We start from the raw sequence: 21,980 nt of genomic DNA on the forward strand, positions 1-21,980 counted from the left end.
TCGAAAAGGTTGGCATATACGATATATATATGCGCTGTGGGTATAGGTGCTTTCTACAGATCGCGCAGCATTGGCCATTCGTCGGCCAGACAAGTCTGCCTCGTCCCATTACTCATACGCCGTGTGGCCGCAGAAAAGGTGGAGGAGGAGGTGATGGTAGGGGAGGAGGAGGTGGAGGGGGAGGGGGAGGAGGAGGAGGAGGAGGTGCAGGAGGAGGAGGAGCAGGAGGAGGAGGAGGAGGAGGAGGAGGAGGAGGAGGAGGAGGAGGAGGAGGAGAAGGAGAAGGAGAAGGAGAAGGAGAAAGAGATGGAGGAGTAGGAGGAGGAGGTGGAGGAGGAGGAGGAGGTGGAGGTGGAGGGGAGGCGCAGGAGGAGGAGGAGGAAGGAGAGCAGGAGGAGGAGGAGGAGGGAGTGGATCGGCGGATGAGGATAATCGGGTGCCCAGAGTGAAAGCCAAATATTGTTGTTAGGGGAGATTCTTATCTGCCGTGTGTGGATGCTACTTGTTCGAATTGGTTTATTTATGGCTTGCTTATAAGCCTTTGCTTAGCTAATCCAATTTTTTTTCAGGAAAACTCTCAGGTCCCCCTCCCAGTCCTGAGTTCAGGCATACTTTTGGGGGTCACCAGATCTTCACTGATTACTATTCTTTTTTAAGACAATCTCATCACCCTGTATCCTTCAATGATAACGATATCTATAAATCAACTGCCATAGCTAAAAAACTTAAAAACTACACATAATAGTTTAAGCAGGGCTTTATGAAGAAGTTTACATGGCAAAAATAACTTTATTTAAAGAAGAAATTTCTTTGAAACTGAAAACTTTTGAACCTGAAAAGGAACTACTACTAGTGTTCATTCTGTACTTAGCTAACACAAGATAATGATTGGAATTTAGGTGATTGATAATTATATAGATATTAAAACCGTATTATTTTACAACGACAATAAAGCTATAAAACCCCGATAGGCATTCATATCTTTTCCAGTGTATCTGGCACAATAGCAAAAGCAAGTTGCGAACTTGCAGCTCGAGAATGCGCGACACCTTGCAGCTCTTTGAGCCTCATAGCCAATGCCCCCCAGTTTACATGCCACCCCTCCCAACAATCACTAAGTGCTGCCTTGGAGGCTTCTCTCCTAGACAGAGTTTAGTGATTGACTTGTTTCAAGTAGCTGGTTTTGTTGTCTAACCATAAAATATGAAAAAACGATCGGTTTTGTTTGCTTAGTTAGTTTGTGGCTTCAGTGGGACAGTGGAAAATTTTTAGACGCATGGCAAATGCTGTAGACAAAATGCATTTTTCACGTGATGTGCATTTCAAATAGAGCTGAGCCAAATCGATTGTCAGCTGTCGTCGATTTATGGGGGCATTAAATCTGGAGGTAGTTTTGGTCCAATGGCGTAATTAAGTATCGGTTAGACAAGCGAGTTCTGGAATTGCGATAATATCTGAGGGGTTGATTGGATATATTTCTCCCGGGCTATGGATATTGTAAGCTTCGTATCTTTAATTGCAGAGTACCAGCTGATAAAGCATGATGTACGAGCCGTGTTGTATTGTTTAACAAGGTTTTCTATTGACGCAAGACAACTGCACGTTGCGTATACGACATGTGGAAGCCTTGGCAGGCTGATGGACTGATAAGCTAAAAGGTTCTGCGATTAACGAGACCTGAAACCCTTTTGAAGCAGGTCAAGTACTTAGTCTATAGCCTCCGCAATATTGACACTACGATTCCTTATCGATGTGGAATTCGGAAAACATTTACTACCGCTGCTGTCCCCGTATTGACAATCTTCGTTGAGCTTGATAGCCTCCTGGATGGGTCCTCCTGGGTGCTTTTAAGATATAATCGGCTCGTGGGGTATTCCCCCCTCATCTGATATACATTGTGCAGCCTTGAAATTGCGTGTCATCAATCTAATTGATTTTCAAGCGGCAGCTGAAACACAAATACCTGGAAAAAGTTAAATCAGAAAAATCCCCCTCCCTTAAAAAGATACTTAAGGCCTCTTGTCACCGGATTCCGCTTCCCTGCCTCATTACAATGCGCATCGTATCGTACTGGCGTTCGTATATCTGACCAACTGATCGAGCTTGAGCAAATTGAAATTTAACGTAATCCCGTCGAGAAATTCACGTCCAAACCACATTGTGTGTGCATTATCGTTCATAACAACGAGTTAAAACAATAAATAATTGATTTGCTTCCGCAATTGGCTTCCGGATCTGCCTTCTCGCCATGTCTTGGGGTCAACTCGGTTCGAAACGGACGCATCCAGCACTGAGTAATTAATTAACTGATTAATTAATATGCACACTGCGCAGCTAGATTCCGATATTTCGGATATACACAGCTTCTGCCAACGACACTGACCTCGCCCGATGTCAAACACCCGCGACGCATTCTGAATTTACGGCCACAGTCGCAATCTTCGATCATGAATGGAGGTGAGATGGTGACGCAATGTAGATTCGCAACCAAGATCTGGGCTAGTGGGGGTGCTCCCAGTCATCCGTGTGACAACTTCCTTGACTAACCGGTTAAGTCTTAAACGGGCGGCTCCACAAAGTGAATTTATTTAGCGCTTGTTTTGTTTCTTGTTGGCCCAGGTGACAGAACCGCATTGCTTGAGCGGGCCCCAAAAATACAATAAGTGTGGCGGATCACGCCCTGTAATATATGCAAATTACCTGTTGTACAAATGACAAACGAAGGCACACTCATCTGGCATTAAAAACTGCCACTTGTAGGTTGATTCGCCATGCAATCACACTCAACTCGCATGACAATAGAAAGTTTCTAAGTCTGAGATTCTCAAGAAATTCCGATTTCCGCATAGCTCGACGACAGAACTATCAAGGTGTTTTGCATCCAAGTTGCAGTTCTATGCTGGGCGTGATCATGCAATGCAAATAGGAGTGTATGTCGATCGGTCGTATTTAATGGCTGTAATTAGTATTCCCATGCTTAAATAGAGATGCGTCATCGCCGGTATTAAAACATTGTTTACCTACAATTAGCGTAATTAAAGTTATTTGGCAGCTCGACGGGATCGAATGCTTTTTATAAAAACAATTGAACTGGGCTTTGCGGCTTCAGTGTTTCTACAACAGTAATAGGTTAAATTATAAATGCAATTTTCAGCTTAACGTTAGGGGAGTGGCTCGGTATCTATTTACTCCCCCTTGTAGACGGGCTTCCGCTTTTCGGCGAAGGCGGCGAGACCTTCCAGGCGATCCTTAGTGGGTATCACCTGCGAGTAGCAGATCTCCTCGATGGAGTATCCAGTGGCCAGGTCCACCTGCATGCCTTTATCGATGGCTAGTTTGGCCATCCGCACGCCCACTGGGCCGTTGGGCAGGATTTCCTCTGCCAATTTAAGTGCCTGCTGATAGGCGGCGTCTTTGGTTTCGTTCTGTTTCACCACATGGTTGACCAATCCCAGATCTTTGGCCTCTGCTCCGTTGAACACTCGTGCCGTGAATATAAGTTCTTTGGCTAGAGCAGGAGACAGAATGCGGGGCAGTCTTTGGGTACCACCGGCTCCTGGTATGATGGCTAACCTTGTCTCCACCAGACCCATCTTCGTGTCGCTAGCAGCAGTGCGGATGTCACAAGCCAGAGCCATTTCCAGACCTCCACCAAGAGCAGCACCATCCACAGCGGCGATTACGGGCATAGGAAGCTGCTCAATGGCAATGAGTAGGCCCCTGAGCTCTTTTACAAATTCTGTGGCTTCCTCGGGACTCATGCCTGGTACATATAATAGGTAAGTTAGCTTTATCACAGGGATTTAAGATATTTAACACGGAACCTTTGCGCTCTTTCAAATCCGCTCCGGCACAAAAGATTCCTGGGCTAAGACTCCTCAATACAACCACTCTCGATCCATTATCCTTCTTGATATCTTCCAGGACATCGTTAAAGGTCTCCACCATTCCCCGGCTAAAGGAATTCTTTGCTGCTGGTCTGTTTAGGCCAATAACTGAGATCCCTTGCCGAGGTCCATCCAAACGCTCCACGAGAACTTCACTTCCATCGCCATAGGGCGCCGCTGCCGCAAAACCGCGTGATGCAACAAGTGGCCGAGTTAACTGTCGAACCAATCTAGACGCTCCATTTAATAACATTGACATTTTATTGATGAAAGCAGAAAAAACAAAGCGAAAAAAGGCAATTGGGTGATTATAAAACGACCGGCAGAAAACAGCTGTTGCGGCCAGTGCTGACAAAAGCTTAAAGCCACTATCGATAACAGTATTATAAGACCAAGGAGGTTAAAAAGCTTGTTTACACTGTTGTCACATTTGGCGCCATAACTTTGAAGAAAATTATTAAATAATAAATAGTAATGCGGCGCTGCATTTGATTAATTTAATATGTGTGAATATTTAGATTTATATTTAAGTTTTATATTTTTGAAGTTCCCAACTTATAGACCTGCAACCTATGCATTTATTTTCGCACTCTACTCTTCTGTATGCTGCACAGTGGGAACATTTGATAAGCTCTGCAAGTGTGACCAAACTGTGTTGGCATGAAAAGAAAACCACAACATCAACGGCCAAAGCACAGGCAAAAAGCGCCAGCCGGTGATGGTTAAATTTTCAGTATAAAAAAATCGCCAATGTATATTTAGAGTACAATTCCAAGTAAGCCCTCGACGCTCCAAGGATTGTGGCCCCATGAACGATTGGGGCATTCCACAGAGCGACTTTTGCTGGATTAAGTGCGACCGCAATTCGTACTCTACCCGTTCTATTTGGCTCGCATGACGTAGTTTTGCGGTAGAGGAGAAACCACGGAGCACCCCCAACAATAGAAGACAACCGATTGGAATCTATAGTGCGATAGTGACACAGCGCGCCGTGTAAGCAGTACCATATGTGTGGAAGAGATAAGCTTAATATGTATTCCTCTCCAGTGCAGGATGCTGTTGCGCGGCGTGCAGATCCTGCAGCGAAGACACCAGCACTTTGGAAAGGCTTTTAGCCAGTGCTCCTTGCGCCAAGATGCCAGTTATCCCTGGAAGCGGAATGACGGCGTGTCATTCAAGCAACAACCGTGGAAGCGCCCAAGCATGTTCCTGCAGTTTCGCTGTAGCGCCAATGACAGTGATTCCAAGAGGGACAAACCTCTGCAGGAGGAGTCCACCGCTGGTGCAGTCGCCAAACCAAAGGAAAAGGAAACGAAAAACTTTGAGGTGAAGACAACAAAGGGCATCCTGTCTATCAGCACCACCATCGAGGACTCCAAGATTAACGAGATTGTGTTTGAAAAATCCGATCTACCGCCGCTAACCAAGGTGAAAGAGCCAGCATTGGTCGCAGGGGCCATCAATCTACGTTCCAGCTCCACTGCATTGGGAATTGGTGCTGTGGGATTGGGAGGGGCTTCTGGCTCCATTTTGAATCCTCCTGAAACAGTGACAAGCGCAACTAAAAATTCTCCGGCTGATGCTGTGCTATCTGAAAGGGCCGCAGAAGTTAGTCGAACATGCCCACCTGCAGAGGTGACGCCTCTAGCGCCTGTGATTTCTCCAAAGCGACCCCGTTTCGATTATCGTGCTTCCCTAGAGCGCAACTTTGTGACCCCCAACAGGGCCATCAGCGATTTCTTGTTGACCGCTGCTCAACTGGAGTGTCTGCCCAAAATTAAGCGGAGATCGCCGTACGAGCAGGAGCCGCCCATGACGGTCTACTGGCGACGCGATGTTGAAGCTAAGGCTGTGGAGGTGTGGGGATCCAAGGAAAACCTGTTACGGGAACGACTCAAGCGGGAGGTGGAGCGCAAGCAATACCAGCAGAGTAAGTGTCTTTCTGTCCTGTGTCCGTTCTACCTTTAATATGGATGCTAAAGTCTATGACTCCGCAGATCTATTCACTGTCAAACGGCGGTTGCGCGACTACCGCAGGGAGATGGGATCTCGGACCAAAGTAATGCTCGACAACAGAAAGGAGTCGGAGAAGTCCGGGCAAGTGGTGGCCACCGCCATCGCTATGTGAGTTAAATGCATAGTTTTACAAACAGGTGTGTTTATGAAAAAGACATTTTACCTTTTAGCAATGCAGCCAATTTGCTTTTCAAGGCAGGAGGTTGGCTGTACAGCGGTTCCCACAGCATGTTTGCGGAGGTTATCCATTCTTTGGCCGACCTAATCAACCAGCTCATTCTCGCCTTTGGCATTTACAAGTCATCTCAGAGTCCGGACATAGATCATCCTTATGGATACATGAACATGCGATATGTGTCCTCGCTGATTTCGGGCGTTGGCATATTTTGCGTAGGCTGTGGGCTGTCCATCTACCACGGTATTGATGGCATTCTCCATCCGGAACCCATAACCGATCTGTTTTGGGTGTATTGCATCTTAATGGGATCGTTAGTTTCTGAGGGAGCCACTCTGGTGGTGGCCATCAATGAGCTTAAACGATCGGCCAAGGAAAACAATATGACCTTTAAAGATTATGGTGAGCTTTTCATGTGTAATAAGAAAATAGATTATACAGATTATTTTACAGTAATTTCTGGCAAGGATCCATGCGTGAATGTGGTGCTGTGCGAAGACGCTGCAGCTGTAACTGGCGTTATGGTGGCTGGAGCTTGTATGGGATTGAGTAGTTACACAGGATCGCCCATCTTCGACGCCGCTGGATCACTGGTTATAGGTGCTCTCCTGGGTGCTGTGGCCTCTTTTATCATTTATACAAATGCCAATGCGCTGGTAGGAATATCCATTGCATCCGAGCGCCTAGAAAAGATAAATTCTGCTTTGGAGGCTGATGTGATGATCAGAGCGATTTACGATGTCAAGGGAATCGATATTGGCAACGCTCGAGTTCGTTATAAGGTAAACCCTTGCTCTTAAAGGGCTTCAATGACACTAAAGTTCATTTCCCCAGGCTGAGCTTGACTTCGATGGCCGTGAGCTGACGCGTTCGTATCTGGATAAACAGGATCTCGCAAAACTGCTCACAGTACGTGGTATTGACCTATTTTTGGGCCTGTCATTGACCGGTTTTTGTTACATTCCGCAGACTGTTCGAGGCTTTCAAAAGGTTGAGGATCTGGAGAGCTTTTTGCTGGATCAAGGCGAAAACATTGTGGACCTGATGGGCGGTGAGATTGATCGCATTGAGATGAACCTGCGGGTTAGTTATAATGGATGATAATGTAGTTATTCTTTCTAAACTCATATACTTCATATTTTAACAGACACAATTTCCGGAAATACGTCATGTGGACCTGGAAATACTCTAATAGCCCTCTATTCGCCTGGGGGACTGTTAAATACACAAAGCATTGGGTGATTTGGTTGCTTTCTATAGGAAATTATTGCCTGTCTAGCATATATTTATTTCCCACTGTGTACTTCTAGATGTAAATTTAGAACTAAGCATTAAAAGTGTATTGCCGCGGGCTTGACAGGAGCCCAGCGGTTTGAAGGTATGCATATATCTGTTTCGTAAAATAGTTTGTTGAATTAAAGAGCCTAGATATTCCTTAATATTCCGTGTCTATAAATAAAGTACTTGTGAATGTCGTAGGTCAACGAAAGCAAGAGTTTTCCCTTTTGCTGCAATTTCAACTCGCTCTTCCCCTGTGCGAATAGATTTCGATCTTTAACAGCGTTTTGCTTTCACTGTTAAAAGTCCGCGGCTCTGGGTGCGCTGTTTGGGAATTTTTTCAGTCTGACTTGGCGCGTGAATTAAAACGGTTGGCGGTAGGTGTACGCTTGGTGCCGAATAAATAGCTACAAAGTGGGATTCTCTGTGAACATAAATTATTTACAAATACTGCAGAGCATATACGCATATACAAAGTATGTTGATGTTAATTGACAAATAAAAAATGGAAAAATAAAATCGTTGACAAAACTCATGCAAACCTTAACAAGTTAACGTGTTAAATAAGCATTGCCTGCGGTTTGTTTGTTCGTTTAATTAATTCCAAAATCCAGTAAAGTAAATAAGCGTTCGAGTGCTAAAGAGCGTGAACTTTACTAATCGCCACAAAAATATTACAACAGTCAGTTGAGTGATTTTGCATAAACGAACTTCTTTTGATTCTCATTACGGGTTAGTGACCTATGACAAACAATAGAATTGTTTGTTTAACAAAGAGTTTTCTGCATAGAAAAGTGAGAGATCGCATTGTATCCAACATTTTAGGGCTTAAAATAACAGACCACATAAATGTGGTCAATATATCACCAAAATGAAAATGCATAATATAGATTTTAATGTTAAATGGGACATAATATCCAATCGATTTAAGGTGAAAAGTGCTGCAAAGTCGAAAACATTAGTTATTTTTATCCTGCCGAATTTAAAAACTTACCGAAATTACATAAGTTTTAACAGTTTTCTGAACTGATCAAAAAGTTTTATATACCTCCTATATTATTAAAGTGCTTAAACTTGAAAGTTTATATACAGTTGGTTAACCTGTTTGTCAGTGATTAATTATACTTGATTGATATATATTCTATATATTTTTTGGTAAGGTCGTAAGAGCATTAGCAGTTCGATCTGCCTCGAAAAAGTTTCCGAATCTAATTTGGTTTTTTAATTTGAGCTTTCCGATTGCCGAGTGGTACTTGTTGACCCATTAACGGTGCAAACAGCGACAAACTCAATTTACATGTTAATTAGGTGCCACATGGAATCGCTTTGAACAATGGCCAAATGAGTATACTCGCTTCCCATTACGTATGTACGTTCTTAGGGGTATCCCTGCGATTAATGAATCGCAACTGCGAATCAATTCATTCAGCGCAGGTGAAGAAGAGCAATCCACTCATATTGAGGTCGCACTGAATGCAATTGCTGATTCAGTTCCATTTGCACAGGCAAATGAATTCGAACAACTATGACGATCAATGCCATTCAATGCTATTCAAAACGGTGGAAGATCAATAAATTGGGTTCAGCTCGTTCTCGTAATGACTGTCACCGGGATTCTCCGCAATACATAAATTACTTAACTAATTTTTTTTATGGTGTGCTTTTAAATGCCGAATATGAATCACAATCTTCTAGTTTTTCAGGTAGATAATGTGGTTCTTATGGTTGATCTGCTTGCTGCTGCCAAACATGATTGCAGGTGAGGATGAAAAACCTCCTGCCCAGCCCAACATTATATTTATTTTGGCCGATGATCTGGTGAGTTTTATTGATTACTATGAATTTAATTCAAATAATTTCATATTGTTTTATTATTTTTGTTTTTTAGGGCTTTAACGATGTGGGTTTCCATGGCTCGGCAGATATTCCCACGCCCAACATAGATGCTTTGGCGTATTCTGGTATTATTCTGAATCGTTACTATGTGGCACCAATTTGTACTCCATCCAGATCTGCCCTTATGACGGGGAAATATCCCATACATACGGGTGTGTTAGATCATCCTTTTCTTTTTATCATAGTTATTAGTGCCACTTTTGTAGGAATGCAACATACAGTTCTTTATGCCGCTGAACCAAGAGGCTTGCCCTTGGAGGAGAAAATACTACCCCAGTATTTGAATGAGTTGGGGTAGGTCACTGTGATATATGTAACACCAACTCTATAAACACAATCTCCACTTCCAGTTACGCCTCCCACATAGCTGGCAAGTGGCATTTGGGCCATTGGAAGCTGAAGTACACTCCACTCTATCGCGGCTTTAGTAGCCACGTGGGATTCTGGTCGGGTCACCAGGACTACAACGATCACACCGCCGTGGAGAACAACCAGTGGGGTCTCGATATGCGCAATGGCACGGAAGTGGCCTATGACCTGCATGGCCACTACACCACGGATGTGATAACCGATCACTCGGTCAAGGTGATTGCTAGCCATAATGCCACCAAGGGTCCCCTGTTTCTCTACGTTGCCCATGCAGCCTGCCACTCGAGTAATCCGTACAATCCTCTGCCAGTTCCGGACAACGACGTGATCAAGATGGCGCACATTCCGCACTATAAACGGCGAAAATTTGCGGGTAAGTTGCTAGTTATGTGTAAGTTATATTTTAAGAATTTTCAGACTTGTTAAGGGAATTTTATTAATACTGAAAAACATTCACAGCTATGGTTTCAAAAATGGACGACTCTGTGGGTCAAATTGTGGATCAGCTGCGCAAGTCGAACATGCTGGAGAACTCGATCATCATATTCTCCTCGGATAATGGGGGTCCAGCCCAAGGATTTAACCTTAACTTCGCCTCCAACTATCCCCTGAAGGGTGTCAAGAATACCCTGTGGGAGGGCGGAGTCAGAGCGGCGGGTCTCATGTGGTCACCTCTGCTAAAGAAAAGCCAACGGGTGTCCAACCAGACCATGCACATCATCGACTGGCTGCCCACGCTCCTGGAGGCAGCTGGTGGCCCAGCAGCCGTGGCTAATCTCAGCAAGCAAATCGATGGCCAGAGCATTTGGCGGGCATTGGTTCAGGACAAGGCGTCCCCACGCTTGAATGTGCTCCACAATATCGATGACATATGGGGCAGTGCAGCTCTCAGCGTTGGAGATTGGAAGCTGGTCAAGGGCACCAATTACCGGGGTAGTTGGGATGGTTGGTATGGTCCTGCGGGGGAAAGAAATCCTCGTCTGTACGACTGGCAGATGGTGGCCAGGAGTAGGGCGGGCAAAGCGCTGGAAGCTCTCAAGATGCTGCCAAGTCAGGCGGATCAGCAGAGAATAAGAGCAGCTGCCACGGTGTCGTGCCCGGCACAATCCTCCAAAGGAACCAGTTGTTTGGCCACCGCCTTCTCTGCTCCGTGCTTGTTCCACATTCGCGATGATCCCTGTGAGCAGTACAATCTGGCCAAGCAGTAAGTTCTGAAATCTGTGAAGTTGATTATAAAGTGTTTACATTCTTTCCAAATACATTTAAGATATCCGGAAGTTGTAAACGCATTGATGGCGGAACTAGAGAGATTCAATGCCACCGCAGTGCCGCCCTCGAATAAGCCCGCTGATCCTCGGGCCGATCCCAGATTCTGGAACTATACGTGGACAAACTTTGGGGACTATCAAAATAACGATCTTGATACTTTTAGTGGGGATATTACTTTGGCCAAGACTGTGTAGAATATAAAGATATGATATAAAGATACAAATATGATATGCTATGAAATATGATATAAATTGGTTTGAAAGATCTTAAAAGTTTTGGAATGGAAATATAGCAATACACATATACGTTCAATGCAGTTAGGAAGTTCGCTTTCATAGCATTAACATCTAATACTTTACAAGTTTTGTATGGAAATTTATTAAAGACCTGGGATAACCTAAATTGATATCAGATATAGGAAAATGAATGCAATCCCCATCACAAAATGCGTAAACTAATTTGGTTATTATGAGACCCTCAGACAGGGCAAAAGTATTTATTTGTTTGTAAAATTGGTTTACAGCTTAGGTTGCTTAGCGCATTATGAAAATACAAATACTTGCACGATTACAAAAAACATCAAATGCGACAGTTTTGATTTCGAGTGCGTACATTCAATGCGTTACGTGGTACGATCATACACTAGTTACATGGGCTTATATATCAAAATTCTACTATAGTACCAAAAAACTGGCTAATCTAGCTTGCGAGTGCCTGGGCCTGTATGCATCAGTTGGTTCGGCTGAACACGTCAATTTTGATTAGATTTGCTTGCTTGGTCGGCTCTTCTGCTGAGATTCCTAATCCTACACACCTACTGAGAGATTGAAAGTGGGCAAAGATTTTGATTAGAGCCATATGGAGTAGTCTAAGTGTATGAAGTGGATTTAATTTGGCATATAAAAGGTTACAAAGGGTTCGGATAGAGTTGCAGAAGCGTGGTCTCTGTGCGCTAAGCCTGGCGAAAGGACACCGCCGGTCCGTTTCCCCAAGTCCAGTCAAAGTCGCCGAGTTCCGGTATCCTCGGGTACATCTGCTGCGACTCGCTTCCCCTCCTGGCCGTGGATCAAATCCGGCGACGGAGACTCCGACGAGCCGGACGGCCCGTCTAAATGCGCTCTGTGACATAGACCTTCGCCGAGGCGGGCGCATTGGAACGCCGCACCGCGAAGGTCACGATGATGCCGATGAAGATGAGGGTGACGCCGATGGCACTGGTGATGTAGTGCTCCACCAGCTTGTTCTCACTGCTGTAAAGATAATCAAGAACAAATTAACGACTTTCGCTTAAAAGTAATACCCCATACTATGTAGTTGGTAATGGGAATTGAAATGATTGCTTTGTATTCATCTTTAGTTGTGCTATGACCTGCCCATGGGTATTACCAAACTATGCTTACCTCACGCCCGTCTCGTTGACGGTTTCGCGCTCCTTCTCGATCAGTCCCGTGACGGATGAGGCAATGGCCAGCCAGAAGTTGGCCAGTCCCAAGCTGGCGTGGATGGGCACCATGGCCGACCGGCAGCTGTAGGTCTTGTTCTCACAGCACAGCATCACCAGAAAGCTATAGAAGATGTGGATTAATATGCCGGATTGGGACATCGAGTTGTGGCGACCCACCTGAAGAAGCCGATCACAAACTGGAGCACAAACATGCCCATTGTCACGAAGCCCAGCCACGAGTGGAGGCTGTAGAAGTTGACCTTTTGCAACGCCTCGTGGGAAGCGAAGACGGACATGAAACCCAGGGCGATGCACGGTATGGCCACGGCGTGGAAGAACATGTGGATCAGCTTCACATAGATGTGCTTCACGCAGCGGCACAGCCGGTAGATCAAGATAGCTAATTGGGGGGTATTTCAAATAAGATTAAGATAGGTACATCAACACAATTGGGAGGGACTTACAAAATCCGGATAGCGTGATGAAGCCAGCGATCATCAGGATGGGATGCAGATTGAACTGCTGCTTGGGACTCTCCGACCAGGCGAAGCCATCCCGGTAGAACATCACCCAAAAGAGGGTCAGCACCAGGACGCCCACCAGCAGGATCGTGGACAGGATGACGATCAGCAAGTACTCGCACCAGGAGCAGCAGTTCCAGGCATTATCTGGATCCTCCTCATAGCGCCTGTAACGAGATTGGAGCGCAGGGAAATCCATAAAAGCACATGATACAGCATTAAACAATTACTTTTTAATCCGACTTTTCATAAAGTTGGGTCGATGAAAGATCAAGCGGTTCAGTTCATCTATAAAGGGTCCGTCAATGGGTTTCATGTTTCGATGTAGTCGTATTTGATACCATAACCAGTATATCTCTTATTTCTAAGATAACACAAAATTTAGATTCATAGATTCTGATTTCTAGGGACAGAACCAGTTCAACTACAATGTGGGGTACGTAGGTTGCCCCTCATTAAACACAATTTATGTTGGCTGCCTTCGAATTATGGAGATTCCACCAGAGATTCTCAAGAATAGCGTAATGCTAATTGTGGGTTGAATGTGCTGCTAATCGGGCTAATTGATGGACAACAGACGGATAGATGGATCAAGTGGCATTACAGTGGACTTAAGAGAAATCGCAATTATCTAATTTTCCTAGCAAATATCCAATTTTCCCTTATGCGTGGATTAGTGTTGGGTTAAAGATGTTATAACAAACTGCTCCACTTGTCCTGGAATTGTTGGGTTCTTATGTGTGAATGTACTCCTACTTGGATTAATGTTTCGACTATGGCATGATTTTGACAGCTGGGGAAAGGGTAATGGAGTCAAAAGTGTATTGTTTCCACCCAATTGCGGCCTGTCTGTCATATTAATTTCATCACTTCTCGTGCGATCGTATGACATACAATTTCGATGGCTGATGATGGACGCAATGATCTCACCCACCCGAATGGTACAGAGATACGGATCCAACGTCATCAGCATAGTGCAGTGGGAGAAGTCCCAGAAGAACACAATGGGCTGCCAAACCGAAGCCATCTGTTGATCTTTCGAAAGTTAACGGCCTGCAGACAAACTGGAGTAGAAACATTGTGCTGTCGGCGTAATTGGACGCATTGCTGGCCGCCAACCAAGCGCCTAATCATCGCCAAGTGCAGCTCCTTGGTTTCATTAGAAATTCCGAAATGCATTGGCGCAACAACGTATCGAGTGTAAACAAAGCGATTATTTAAATTAATAGTGCGAGCCCCCTGTTGTGATAATGAAAGCAAAAGCGAATCGAATTACCATCCATCGCTCTCGCTTTCACGACACTTGCATCACAGCATTGTGAAGATAATGCCATGGGGTGCCGCCGATGCTGCTCCAATTTACATGCGACACTAGCCGCGAAGTGCAACTGCAACGGACATGCCGCATCGGACACGGCGGGGCGAGATCGGTGTGGCACTGAGTGCCCAAAGATCGGAGCACTCGGAGAAAATGCGGCGACGCAACTGCGATTTATATGAAATATACACGATGGTATAAACTAAATCTAAAAGGTATTGCGATACAAAAGCTTACAATTCAATTGTCTAAGCTGCGATCTTCAAGTTTGGGATCGAGTTAAAAAATTTCTCTGTGTGTAAGTATTCATATATGAATGTATGCATAAATTACCAAAATCGATATGATCTTTACTGATCAAATGAAATTAAAGAAATATTCAATGGAATTAAAATCAATATGATCATAACATTAAATAATATTCTATCAAATTTTATTTCCCACATTAGGATCATTGATTGTTTTAATTAATAAAGTTCCGATTAGATCAAGATAGTTTTAATTGAAGATAGGAAATTCGTTCTGTTTGTTCATAGCAAATGCTTCTGCATTTAAAAAAGATTAATGACGATCGCTGATCATGTTTCTTGCTGTGCATCCGATGGCGGTGTCAATGAACGAGTGTCTGCCACAAGTTGCACTCCGCCGCCGCAGTGGACGTGAATGTGGATGTCGATGTGGCTGCAGCTGCGTCTGGGTTTGGGAATGGGTATGGGTATGGGTTTGGGATTGGTAGTGCGGTTGGAGCAGGCATTTAGCTATCAACACATTGCAGGGGGGTGAGGTTAGCGGGGCAGCTTTAGCAGCAGTGGCTGCTTTGGTTTAACACACATTTCACTTGCCGCAGATTGTTGGAACACAAGCCCACACCAGTGTGCGGTGTGTCTGTAAATGTATCTGTATCTTTAGCTGCACATTTGTATCTCTTTCACTTTTCATTGGCTCGCTGCGCTGGGAAATTTTCGCTAAAAGTTTTTCGTTTTATGGAAAACTCGTTTCTTGGCCGCCACCTGTTTTATGCATTCGAATCTGAACCTGAACCTCAGATTCAGCCTCAGTCAGAGCCAGACTTTTTGAGCCGGGTTTTTGGCCTAGGTGCAGCTACTTATGGCTAATGGGTCATTGTGGATGAAAGGCTATTGACTCGACGGTGGCACCCACTGCAAATGGGATGCAAGTAAACAGAGAAAGCGCATCGGCTTTGCGGCGTAATATACAAATTCCTATAGTCATTTAACAAATGCAGATTAATGCATTATTTGTGCAAGCATAGGCCGAGTAATCCACGATGATTAATGAAATAATTTATGACCTGGCATACACTACCAATTTATATTATTTTATTAAATGCAAGTAGTAGGATAGGCCTAAATCTAAAACATTATACCTTGATGTTTGAATTTTACGGACTTTAATGTTGTATAAACTAAATATAAATATTACCAGTTAAGAAGCTTACTATGGCTCCTATCTAAGATATGCAAATTTAGTTTGCATTCTGCGAGCATCAAGTTTAAAATAATATTATATTTTAGAGATATAATGTGTTTAAACATGTCTAAGCCTTTTACATTTCTTATCTGCAGATAAGAAAACTCTTCTCGTAGAACTACAGTGGGTTGTGCTTAGGAACCTTCGTATCTCGGTCATGTGATGCAGATTATGATGGCCATGGCAGCGAGATGTCCAACTGAGAGTAGATCTACAAAAAGGTGTACTAATCAGATGATAGGGCAACCAGAACCACTACGAAAGCCTCTATTAAACCAGGCTAATTATGCCTATAACTTGATTTACTTGTGTAGTACCTAAAGTGGAGCAATGCTACTGCTAGAAAGATGAAAATATGGACAAAAGCTAGTGGCAGAGGCATGGTAGCAGGAAGCCAGGGCACAATTCAATTAAAGAAACCATCAGATGTAACAAGTAACGAGCTGACGCGGAATGCACAATTAAAAGTCTGCGGATCGAGGCAAATTAAAACATTTGCTGTCGCACGCATGGCTGAAAATCACTCGCACACTCCAACACACTTCTGCGTATCCTGCGGGTTGATTATGACGAAGTACGCGTACGGCATACTATATATACTGGTCTGAGCCCAACCGATCCGATACGATCCAATGTGGCAGGGGGTTACTTTACAATGCCTGGCATTTGTTTAGAGAAGCCGTCGATGTCGCGGCTTGTTTAATTGAAGCGATCTCTCGAGGGAGTGCGGGTACGATCCAATAATCCGAGCCAAGCCCCCACACATACGTACTGTATGTTTGCTGGAAATTGTATCTTGCAGATACAATCGAATTCGCGCTACTCAACAACCTGACACTATCACTTAACATGTGTACCCTTGTTCGATCGAACTACTTTTTTCTCCACAAGCAGCAATTGTTTAAATTAAATAAATACACGACACAAAAAGGAATTTGCTTATATTACGTCTAAAGTCTGGCCCTGGGGGGTGGATTTCTTAGTTTGACTTTGAGACTTACGATGTTGTCGTTCCTCCACGCGGCATTTTGGCCAAGTGGCGATCTCGCATTTAGCCAAGTGTTGCTATTTGGGCCGAAATCTGTTTGGTTTTTCCGCTTACGCTGTCACCGCCACCCACCAGACCTAGAATCGCTGTGCGGTGCGTCACGGATCGGCTCTATATAGTTGTATTTATACAATATATCTGGGATGGCCCAACTAAAGGTCGTTTATACTCGTATATGCGTTTTCCGTGTAATTAGGCTTCTATATCGCTTCTGTAAAATGCCACAATCGAGAGACAATTGAGAACCGAAGTCTGGCTATGGGATCGCTAATAGCTAATAGAACTTTTCCAGTTTGAATACAGATGCTAATCGAGCTGAATGCGTTAATTCGTCAATCACACGGTGCCAAAAAGCGATCCCAAAAACAGTGACGGATTCGGTTCGTTATCTATTCATGTGTTCATGTAAGGGGCCGCAGGTTCACATTGAATTTAATCAAGATGGGGTTTTATAAATGCAAATTTGGATTCTCGCCTAACAATGCGAAAAAGTACTTTTTAGTCAAAGAAAGTAGCCGATCCACAGATAGCGGGGTAAAAGGCACCCAAAAATGTGGAAAAGTGGCACACAAAGCACTTTAAATGTTCAATTTCTCTATGCTTTTGTTTATATAGCTCCTTGTTAACAAGCGCACCAATACAAACAACCGCACGAAAATCCTCTATTAAATTCACTGAATTTTACTATCAAATGAAGTGTAACGACGATCAGATCGCGGCGATCAGCTAGAGGCAACTGAAAATTTATTTCAATTTTCTGCTCGCAGCTTTCTGGAGCTAAAAAGTCGAGATGGGTTTTAGATCATGTAGGCATATACTGTAGGCGCTACTTTAGCGGAGACATCAACTGATCCCAAGCTTTGCAGCAGGCGACGGAACCAATTGTGTGCAAAAGCAGAGATGTAAACCATTGGAGGATCACCAGCGCCGAGCCATCCACCGAGCATTTCAGCAAGGAAACGAACCGTTCGCAGAAATTTAAATTTAAAGATGTGTGTTAATTATTTACCTAACGTTTTTTGATTAGCGAGATTTATGGCTTGGTTTCTTTCCGACTCGACCTTGTATTATGCAATATGTGGTCTAAAAGACTGTCTCTTGATCTCTGGAGATTAGGGTGTAAATAAAGTTAAGATACAAGATAGACCAGTTCGTCAGCTGACTGAAACTGTTGGCAGAAATAAGTGGACCAGTGATAAGAAAGAGGTTTTCATCTTAAAGTAAAGTAGACTAAAATTATACATAAGTTGATAGAAATAGTCTGCTAACTACACTCGGAAACTAATTAGTGGGACACCTGTTTGTCAACAATACGCCGTGACTATAAATAAATAAATAAATGGGAGTATCAATCAAAACACCTGCCAGCAGCAGCCTGAATCAATCAAATATTTATGGAAGCGGAGCTTCCACTAATTCCTATTGAAATACTGGGTCAGCGATTGGTCGTGGAGCGGGGTAGGGAGAACCACATCCACATTCATCTACCTTATTACCCATACCCACTCCTACTTTCCCGTAAGGACAACAAACACACCCTGGGACTTTGGGTCATTATTCCGGCTCCTTGGAGCCCATAAGCCAAGTGGGTATTGTGCGGGCAACGCGCCCAAAAATTACTGGAAATCAAATGAAAATGAAATGAAAACGAGGCGGCGAAAAGGTTGAGTCCCCGGGCAAAGAAGGAAAAATACCAGTAATTACTCGAAGCTTACCGAGAGCTTCGTGCCAGAAATTGGACAAGGACATGGCCAAAGGACGTGGGAGAATGGTGGATTGCGGGCGGAATGTTTACGGCCAAGTTACTATGTGAGTTGGGCGCACGCGATCAACTGTTGAATTTGTGGGCCTGTACGGGTTACAGGAAGGATGTGTCCCGGCTTTTTGTGTGATTTGCAACGAGGTCGCATTAAAATAAAATTTACGACTTTCAAAGATACGTGAATTAGGAAATTGGCGCGTAAAAATAGCCTCGAACTCCTGAAAGGGTGTGTAGGCGTCGACATTTGCTGTTCTCCGTCATTGTTAATTAGTGTTTGGGGCAATTCCTGACGTGCCCGGGCACTATTTCATGTAAATATTACACATACGCCGCGTGGTGCCATTAAAATCGATTAAAGCCAGCGTACAAATGGTTGGGTGTCTGTCTAAGTCTTCTCTTGTTTTCCATATCTCCCATCCCAAGTTAGAGGTTCCAACTGAACTGGCAGATGAGCATCGCATCGGAGATGGGCAAGGCCAATTGCCGGCTAGACAAGAGCTCCAAATTGGCCCCCGGGGAAATTGGCCTCCATGTTCTTGTGGCTGCCTCGAATTTGATATGCATAAGTGACACAATTTACTTAAATATTGATAAACAAATGTGTTGGGGAATCTGTTGACTAAATTGTGTTGATTAGCTGCGAATGGGGGATTGATTGAAGGAGGTGTGGCTTTTGTGGGAAAACGGATTTAAAATTTTAAAATATTTAAAAGTAAATAAAGTAACGATAAACTATTTTAATACTCATAAATAAAATTGCTTATGCGTTGCAAAATATCTCTTTACATAAGGGTCCGTAAATATGCATTTCAATGTTGATTTTAAATCATGCCCATATTATTATAAATAATTTATGAACTGGGTTAACTTTTACCTGAGAATATTACAAGCAATAAATTCAGCATAAGTGTATTATATTTTTCTTAAGAGACAATCTTTGAGCACCTATATCCCACTTAGAGCTTAATATTTAAAGCAACCGAGCTTGCACTCACTTAAGGTTTATTTTTGGCCTTTGGTAATCTGAACTCACTTTTCATCTGGCGGCGGGGGCATGTCGATGCCATTGGGAGTTCCCGGGGGCGACTTCTCGCTGACCCTGTCCATGGCCTCCTCCATCGGCGGGAGGGGACTCACCGAGTTCGTGTCCATGTGAAAGCAATCAATTTTGATGCCTTTGCTCCGCTGACTGCATTGCGAGAAGAGAAACATTTATGAGGCTCGGCATTTAAATGTGGCATTTTAATAGAGAGAACAACAGAGCAGCAGCAGGATTTCGATTCAGATTCTGTTTCCACATCCGCAACTCTGCATAATAATAGGGGGTGTAGGTCTCATCTGGTGATGAATGGCGGCGCCGCTATATGTCTGTATATATAGTTCTGTACAATATATGGGCCTTTCGAATGGGGGAAACCAAACATAATAAGCGGGGAAGCCGCTTTTCATGCCGGGAAGTTGGAATGGCTTTTGGCATTTATTTTTGGCGACTCCACAAGGTGGCAAAAGTGCAGCGTCAACTGAAGTCCAGGGCATTGCACTTGGCTGGCTCTCTGTTTGTTTTTATTTTTTTTGTTTTTCTTGTGGACTTCACGTATTTCTGCAGCCGCCTCTGCCATGTGTGAAATTGGCTCATCACACGTCCGAATGCGTTCTGCAGAGAGCGCCAATTTCCGATTCACTTCGCCCGTCAAGTCGCAGATACTCCAGATACTTCAGATACTCATACTTCTACTCAGAATGTGTGTGGGATCCGTTCGGCGCCCTTTTCCTGCTTTCCCACCAATCAATTATTATCGGACGTTCTAGTTCTTGGGGGTTCGTTGAACCCAATGCAGAGACACTTGATGGACACATCAATGCCTGGCATTTGCTGATGCCGAAGCCAACTTCCTTTGCCCAGCCAACCAGTCAACCAGTCAACCGGCAACCACAGTCCGCCCCTCCATTCCGAAATTCCTGCAAATCGTTTGCATAGCCCGCTGTCCCTATCCCTACACACATGTGTCCAGTTCCCACGGAACTGGACGAGGGGGATTGACATTCTCTCCGCCCGGATTAAGCTGATTATACAGGTCCCAACTTAAGGGTATTATTAGTAAATGAGAGAGAGATATGTTCGGATTGTGGGTGCATTCAGTTCTGTTTTGATTCGAATCTCTAAAGCCTCTCGCCCTCAGTCATTTGATTTAGTTTGTTGGGGAACAGAGGAAAGTTCTATTGGGAAAGTCAAAATTATAAAATTCGATTTCGTTAAATAATAATCTGAGGACTGGTAGTAGTAGTAGAACTTGTAGTACAATTATTACATGTTGTGAAAAGAAGACAAAATAACAAGTTTTAATTTGTAACCACTTATATTTCATCAATAGCATATGGAACAGATGAATGCATTATTATTAATTTATTAAGTGGATTTCCTCGTTAAATATTTAATTTGCGCTGCTAAATCTTTCGGAACTTCCCAAGAACTTGTCCACAAATGAATAATAAAGAATTTCTATTAGATCTAAGATCTCATTGTTTCCAGGGGGCAGACGGCAGACCTACTTCCCAATCCCCAATCGCTTTGGGCTACTTTCTGGAGAGGAAGCTGGACATTATGCAATCCCACAGCTGCTGACGCTGCCCATGTCTGCGCCAAATGAAGCAAACAAACAAAGCGAGCGGCCAAAAATCCACTCACAAAAGAAGGGCTCCAAATATTTCGAGGCCCGGATATGCAGCGACTTGTGCAGAGAGATTGTCAATGGAGGAAAGTGCAGAAATCAGGTTCTTGGAGGCGTAATGGGTTGGCATGGAGACTGTGATATAGATATCCTTTTGTGGCTGGGACTTAATAATCCGATTTGGGTCTGCAAAATCTGTGTTTTATGCACTCTTATATGAGAAGCCAGCTAGCAAAGCGGAAACGGAAACGATGCTCCTGCTGTTCTTGCCACTCTCGATTTACTGTCTTTACGAAAAAATGTGAACCTACCCCAAGTTCGTGTGGCGTGCGGCGTGCGGCGTTTGCGATGCGATGTGGTGTCAAAAACCCTTTTCAATGAAAACTTAATTACTCTATTATGCACAAACTCGCCGCAAATGGTGTATATGCTTAATTGGATTTGTGGCCGCTTCAACGAGCTGGAATTTAACAATTTTCCCCAATTAATTCATCTGCCCGAACGCGAACGGAGTGCATCCCTCCTCCGGCGGAGATGGTGCGGCCTGAATGGGAGCTGACGGATGATGGAAACTCCGCAAACAAACCGGCACGGAACACACACGCTCTGATCCAATAACACCCACGTCCGAACTCCACGAATGCTGCGAACGAACTGAGCCATGCGGCACTGGGAAAACCAAGCGATGACATGCCATAATGGTGCTATAATCTAGCTTCGTGTCTTGGGTCGTCGTGTAAAATACGCTCGGCTGACAAAGTTTATAGCAGATATTTGTAGAGTGGAACGAGTTATATACATTGAATGTAGAATAAATTGATTGATGGCAGTGTTTGA

At 44.0% G+C, this 21,980-nt stretch overlaps 4 protein-coding genes across 14 annotated transcripts; 2 read left to right on the plus strand and 2 right to left on the minus strand.

The window, feature by feature from the left end:
• Nucleotides 1–3,035: 3,035 nt before the first annotated feature.
• LOC6546713 (methylglutaconyl-CoA hydratase, mitochondrial) lies at nucleotides 3,036–4,338 on the minus strand. Its single transcript, XM_001975838.3, has 2 exons — nucleotides 3,825–4,338; nucleotides 3,036–3,763 (listed from the first exon to the last, which is right to left on the minus strand). Exons 1-2 carry the CDS (start codon nucleotides 4,144–4,146, stop codon nucleotides 3,186–3,188), a joined length of 900 nt encoding a protein of 299 aa, XP_001975874.1. The 5' UTR covers nucleotides 4,147–4,338; the 3' UTR covers nucleotides 3,036–3,185.
• Nucleotides 4,339–4,416: 78 nt separating this feature from the next.
• Nucleotides 4,417–7,519, plus strand: LOC6546712 (zinc transporter 9). 3 transcript variants are annotated; one of them, XM_026979901.1, is made up of 8 exons: nucleotides 4,417–4,880; nucleotides 4,940–5,817; nucleotides 5,870–6,011; nucleotides 6,074–6,480; nucleotides 6,532–6,860; nucleotides 6,913–6,987; nucleotides 7,048–7,161; nucleotides 7,226–7,519. In XM_026979901.1, exons 2-8 carry the CDS (start codon nucleotides 4,941–4,943, stop codon nucleotides 7,268–7,270), a joined length of 1,989 nt encoding a protein of 662 aa, XP_026835702.1. In that variant the 5' UTR covers nucleotides 4,417–4,880; nucleotide 4,940; the 3' UTR covers nucleotides 7,271–7,519. The 3 variants fall into 3 exon arrangements, with proteins under 3 accessions (XP_026835702.1, XP_015011627.1, XP_001975873.1); XM_015156141.2 differs by having other exon boundaries at nucleotides 4,418–4,880; nucleotides 4,935–5,817; XM_001975837.3 differs by having other exon boundaries at nucleotides 4,418–4,880; nucleotides 4,935–5,817; nucleotides 5,885–6,011.
• A 167-nt stretch (nucleotides 7,520–7,686) lies between these two features.
• On the plus strand, nucleotides 7,687–11,296 carry LOC6546711 (arylsulfatase I). 5 transcript variants are annotated; one of them, XM_026979902.1, is made up of 7 exons: nucleotides 7,687–7,832; nucleotides 9,052–9,174; nucleotides 9,245–9,404; nucleotides 9,459–9,546; nucleotides 9,603–9,994; nucleotides 10,081–10,825; nucleotides 10,889–11,296. In XM_026979902.1, exons 2-7 carry the CDS (start codon nucleotides 9,067–9,069, stop codon nucleotides 11,082–11,084), a joined length of 1,689 nt encoding a protein of 562 aa, XP_026835703.1. In that variant the 5' UTR covers nucleotides 7,687–7,832; nucleotides 9,052–9,066; the 3' UTR covers nucleotides 11,085–11,296. The 5 variants fall into 5 exon arrangements, with proteins under 5 accessions (XP_026835703.1, XP_026835704.1, XP_026835705.1 ...); XM_026979903.1 differs by having other exon boundaries at nucleotides 9,060–9,174; XM_026979904.1 differs by having other exon boundaries at nucleotides 7,689–7,733; nucleotides 9,060–9,174.
• A 52-nt stretch (nucleotides 11,297–11,348) lies between these two features.
• On the minus strand, nucleotides 11,349–21,805 carry LOC6546710 (transmembrane ascorbate ferrireductase 1). 5 transcript variants are annotated; one of them, XM_001975835.3, is made up of 6 exons: nucleotides 21,455–21,805; nucleotides 19,508–19,663; nucleotides 12,799–13,022; nucleotides 12,512–12,734; nucleotides 12,291–12,455; nucleotides 11,349–12,140 (listed from the first exon to the last, which is right to left on the minus strand). In XM_001975835.3, exons 2-6 carry the CDS (start codon nucleotides 19,624–19,626, stop codon nucleotides 11,999–12,001), a joined length of 873 nt encoding a protein of 290 aa, XP_001975871.1. In that variant the 5' UTR covers nucleotides 19,627–19,663; nucleotides 21,455–21,805; the 3' UTR covers nucleotides 11,349–11,998. The 5 variants fall into 5 exon arrangements, with proteins under 5 accessions (XP_001975871.1, XP_026835710.1, XP_026835709.1 ...); XM_026979909.1 differs by lacking the exons at nucleotides 19,508–19,663; nucleotides 21,455–21,805 and adding exons at nucleotides 16,666–16,923; nucleotides 17,398–17,461; XM_026979908.1 differs by lacking the exons at nucleotides 19,508–19,663; nucleotides 21,455–21,805 and adding exons at nucleotides 16,666–16,923; nucleotides 17,348–17,463 and having other exon boundaries at nucleotides 11,354–12,140.
• Between the last annotated feature and the right edge of the window lie 175 nt (nucleotides 21,806–21,980).

This window comes from Drosophila erecta, unplaced genomic scaffold (genome assembly GCF_003286155.1).
Source record: "Drosophila erecta strain 14021-0224.00,06,07 unplaced genomic scaffold, DereRS2 tig00000092-arrow-pilon, whole genome shotgun sequence".
Classification (NCBI taxonomy): Eukaryota; Metazoa; Arthropoda; class Insecta; order Diptera; family Drosophilidae; genus Drosophila; species Drosophila erecta.

What these genes read in the sequence shown, in the direction of transcription:
- LOC6546713 (XM_001975838.3), bottom strand. Translation starts at nt 4,146, where the DNA reads ATGTCAATGTTATTAAATGGAGCGTCTAGATTGGTTCGACAGTTAACT. An exon ending in GGATTTGAAAGAGCGCAAAG is followed by an intron (nt 3,764 to 3,824) that starts GTTCCGTGTTAA and finishes TATATGTACCAG; the next exon opens with GCATGAGTCCCGAGGAAGCC.
- LOC6546712 (XM_026979901.1), top strand. Translation starts at nt 4,941, where the DNA reads ATGCTGTTGCGCGGCGTGCAGATCCTGCAGCGAAGACACCAGCACTTT. An exon ending in TATGACCTTTAAAGATTATG is followed by an intron (nt 6,481 to 6,531) that starts GTGAGCTTTTCA and finishes ATTATTTTACAG; the next exon opens with TAATTTCTGGCAAGGATCCA. An exon ending in ATCTCGCAAAACTGCTCACA is followed by an intron (nt 6,988 to 7,047) that starts GTACGTGGTATT and finishes TACATTCCGCAG; the next exon opens with ACTGTTCGAGGCTTTCAAAA.
- LOC6546711 (XM_026979902.1), top strand. Translation starts at nt 9,067, where the DNA reads ATGTGGTTCTTATGGTTGATCTGCTTGCTGCTGCCAAACATGATTGCA. An exon ending in GAAATATCCCATACATACGG is followed by an intron (nt 9,405 to 9,458) that starts GTGTGTTAGATC and finishes CCACTTTTGTAG; the next exon opens with GAATGCAACATACAGTTCTT. An exon ending in CAGTATTTGAATGAGTTGGG is followed by an intron (nt 9,547 to 9,602) that starts GTAGGTCACTGT and finishes CTCCACTTCCAG; the next exon opens with TTACGCCTCCCACATAGCTG.
- LOC6546710 (XM_001975835.3), bottom strand. Translation starts at nt 19,626, where the DNA reads ATGGACACGAACTCGGTGAGTCCCCTCCCGCCGATGGAGGAGGCCATG. An exon ending in CATCACGCTATCCGGATTTT is followed by an intron (nt 12,735 to 12,798) that starts GTAAGTCCCTCC and finishes CCCCCCAATTAG; the next exon opens with CTATCTTGATCTACCGGCTG. An exon ending in GTCAACGAGACGGGCGTGAG is followed by an intron (nt 12,141 to 12,290) that starts GTAAGCATAGTT and finishes TTATCTTTACAG; the next exon opens with CAGTGAGAACAAGCTGGTGG.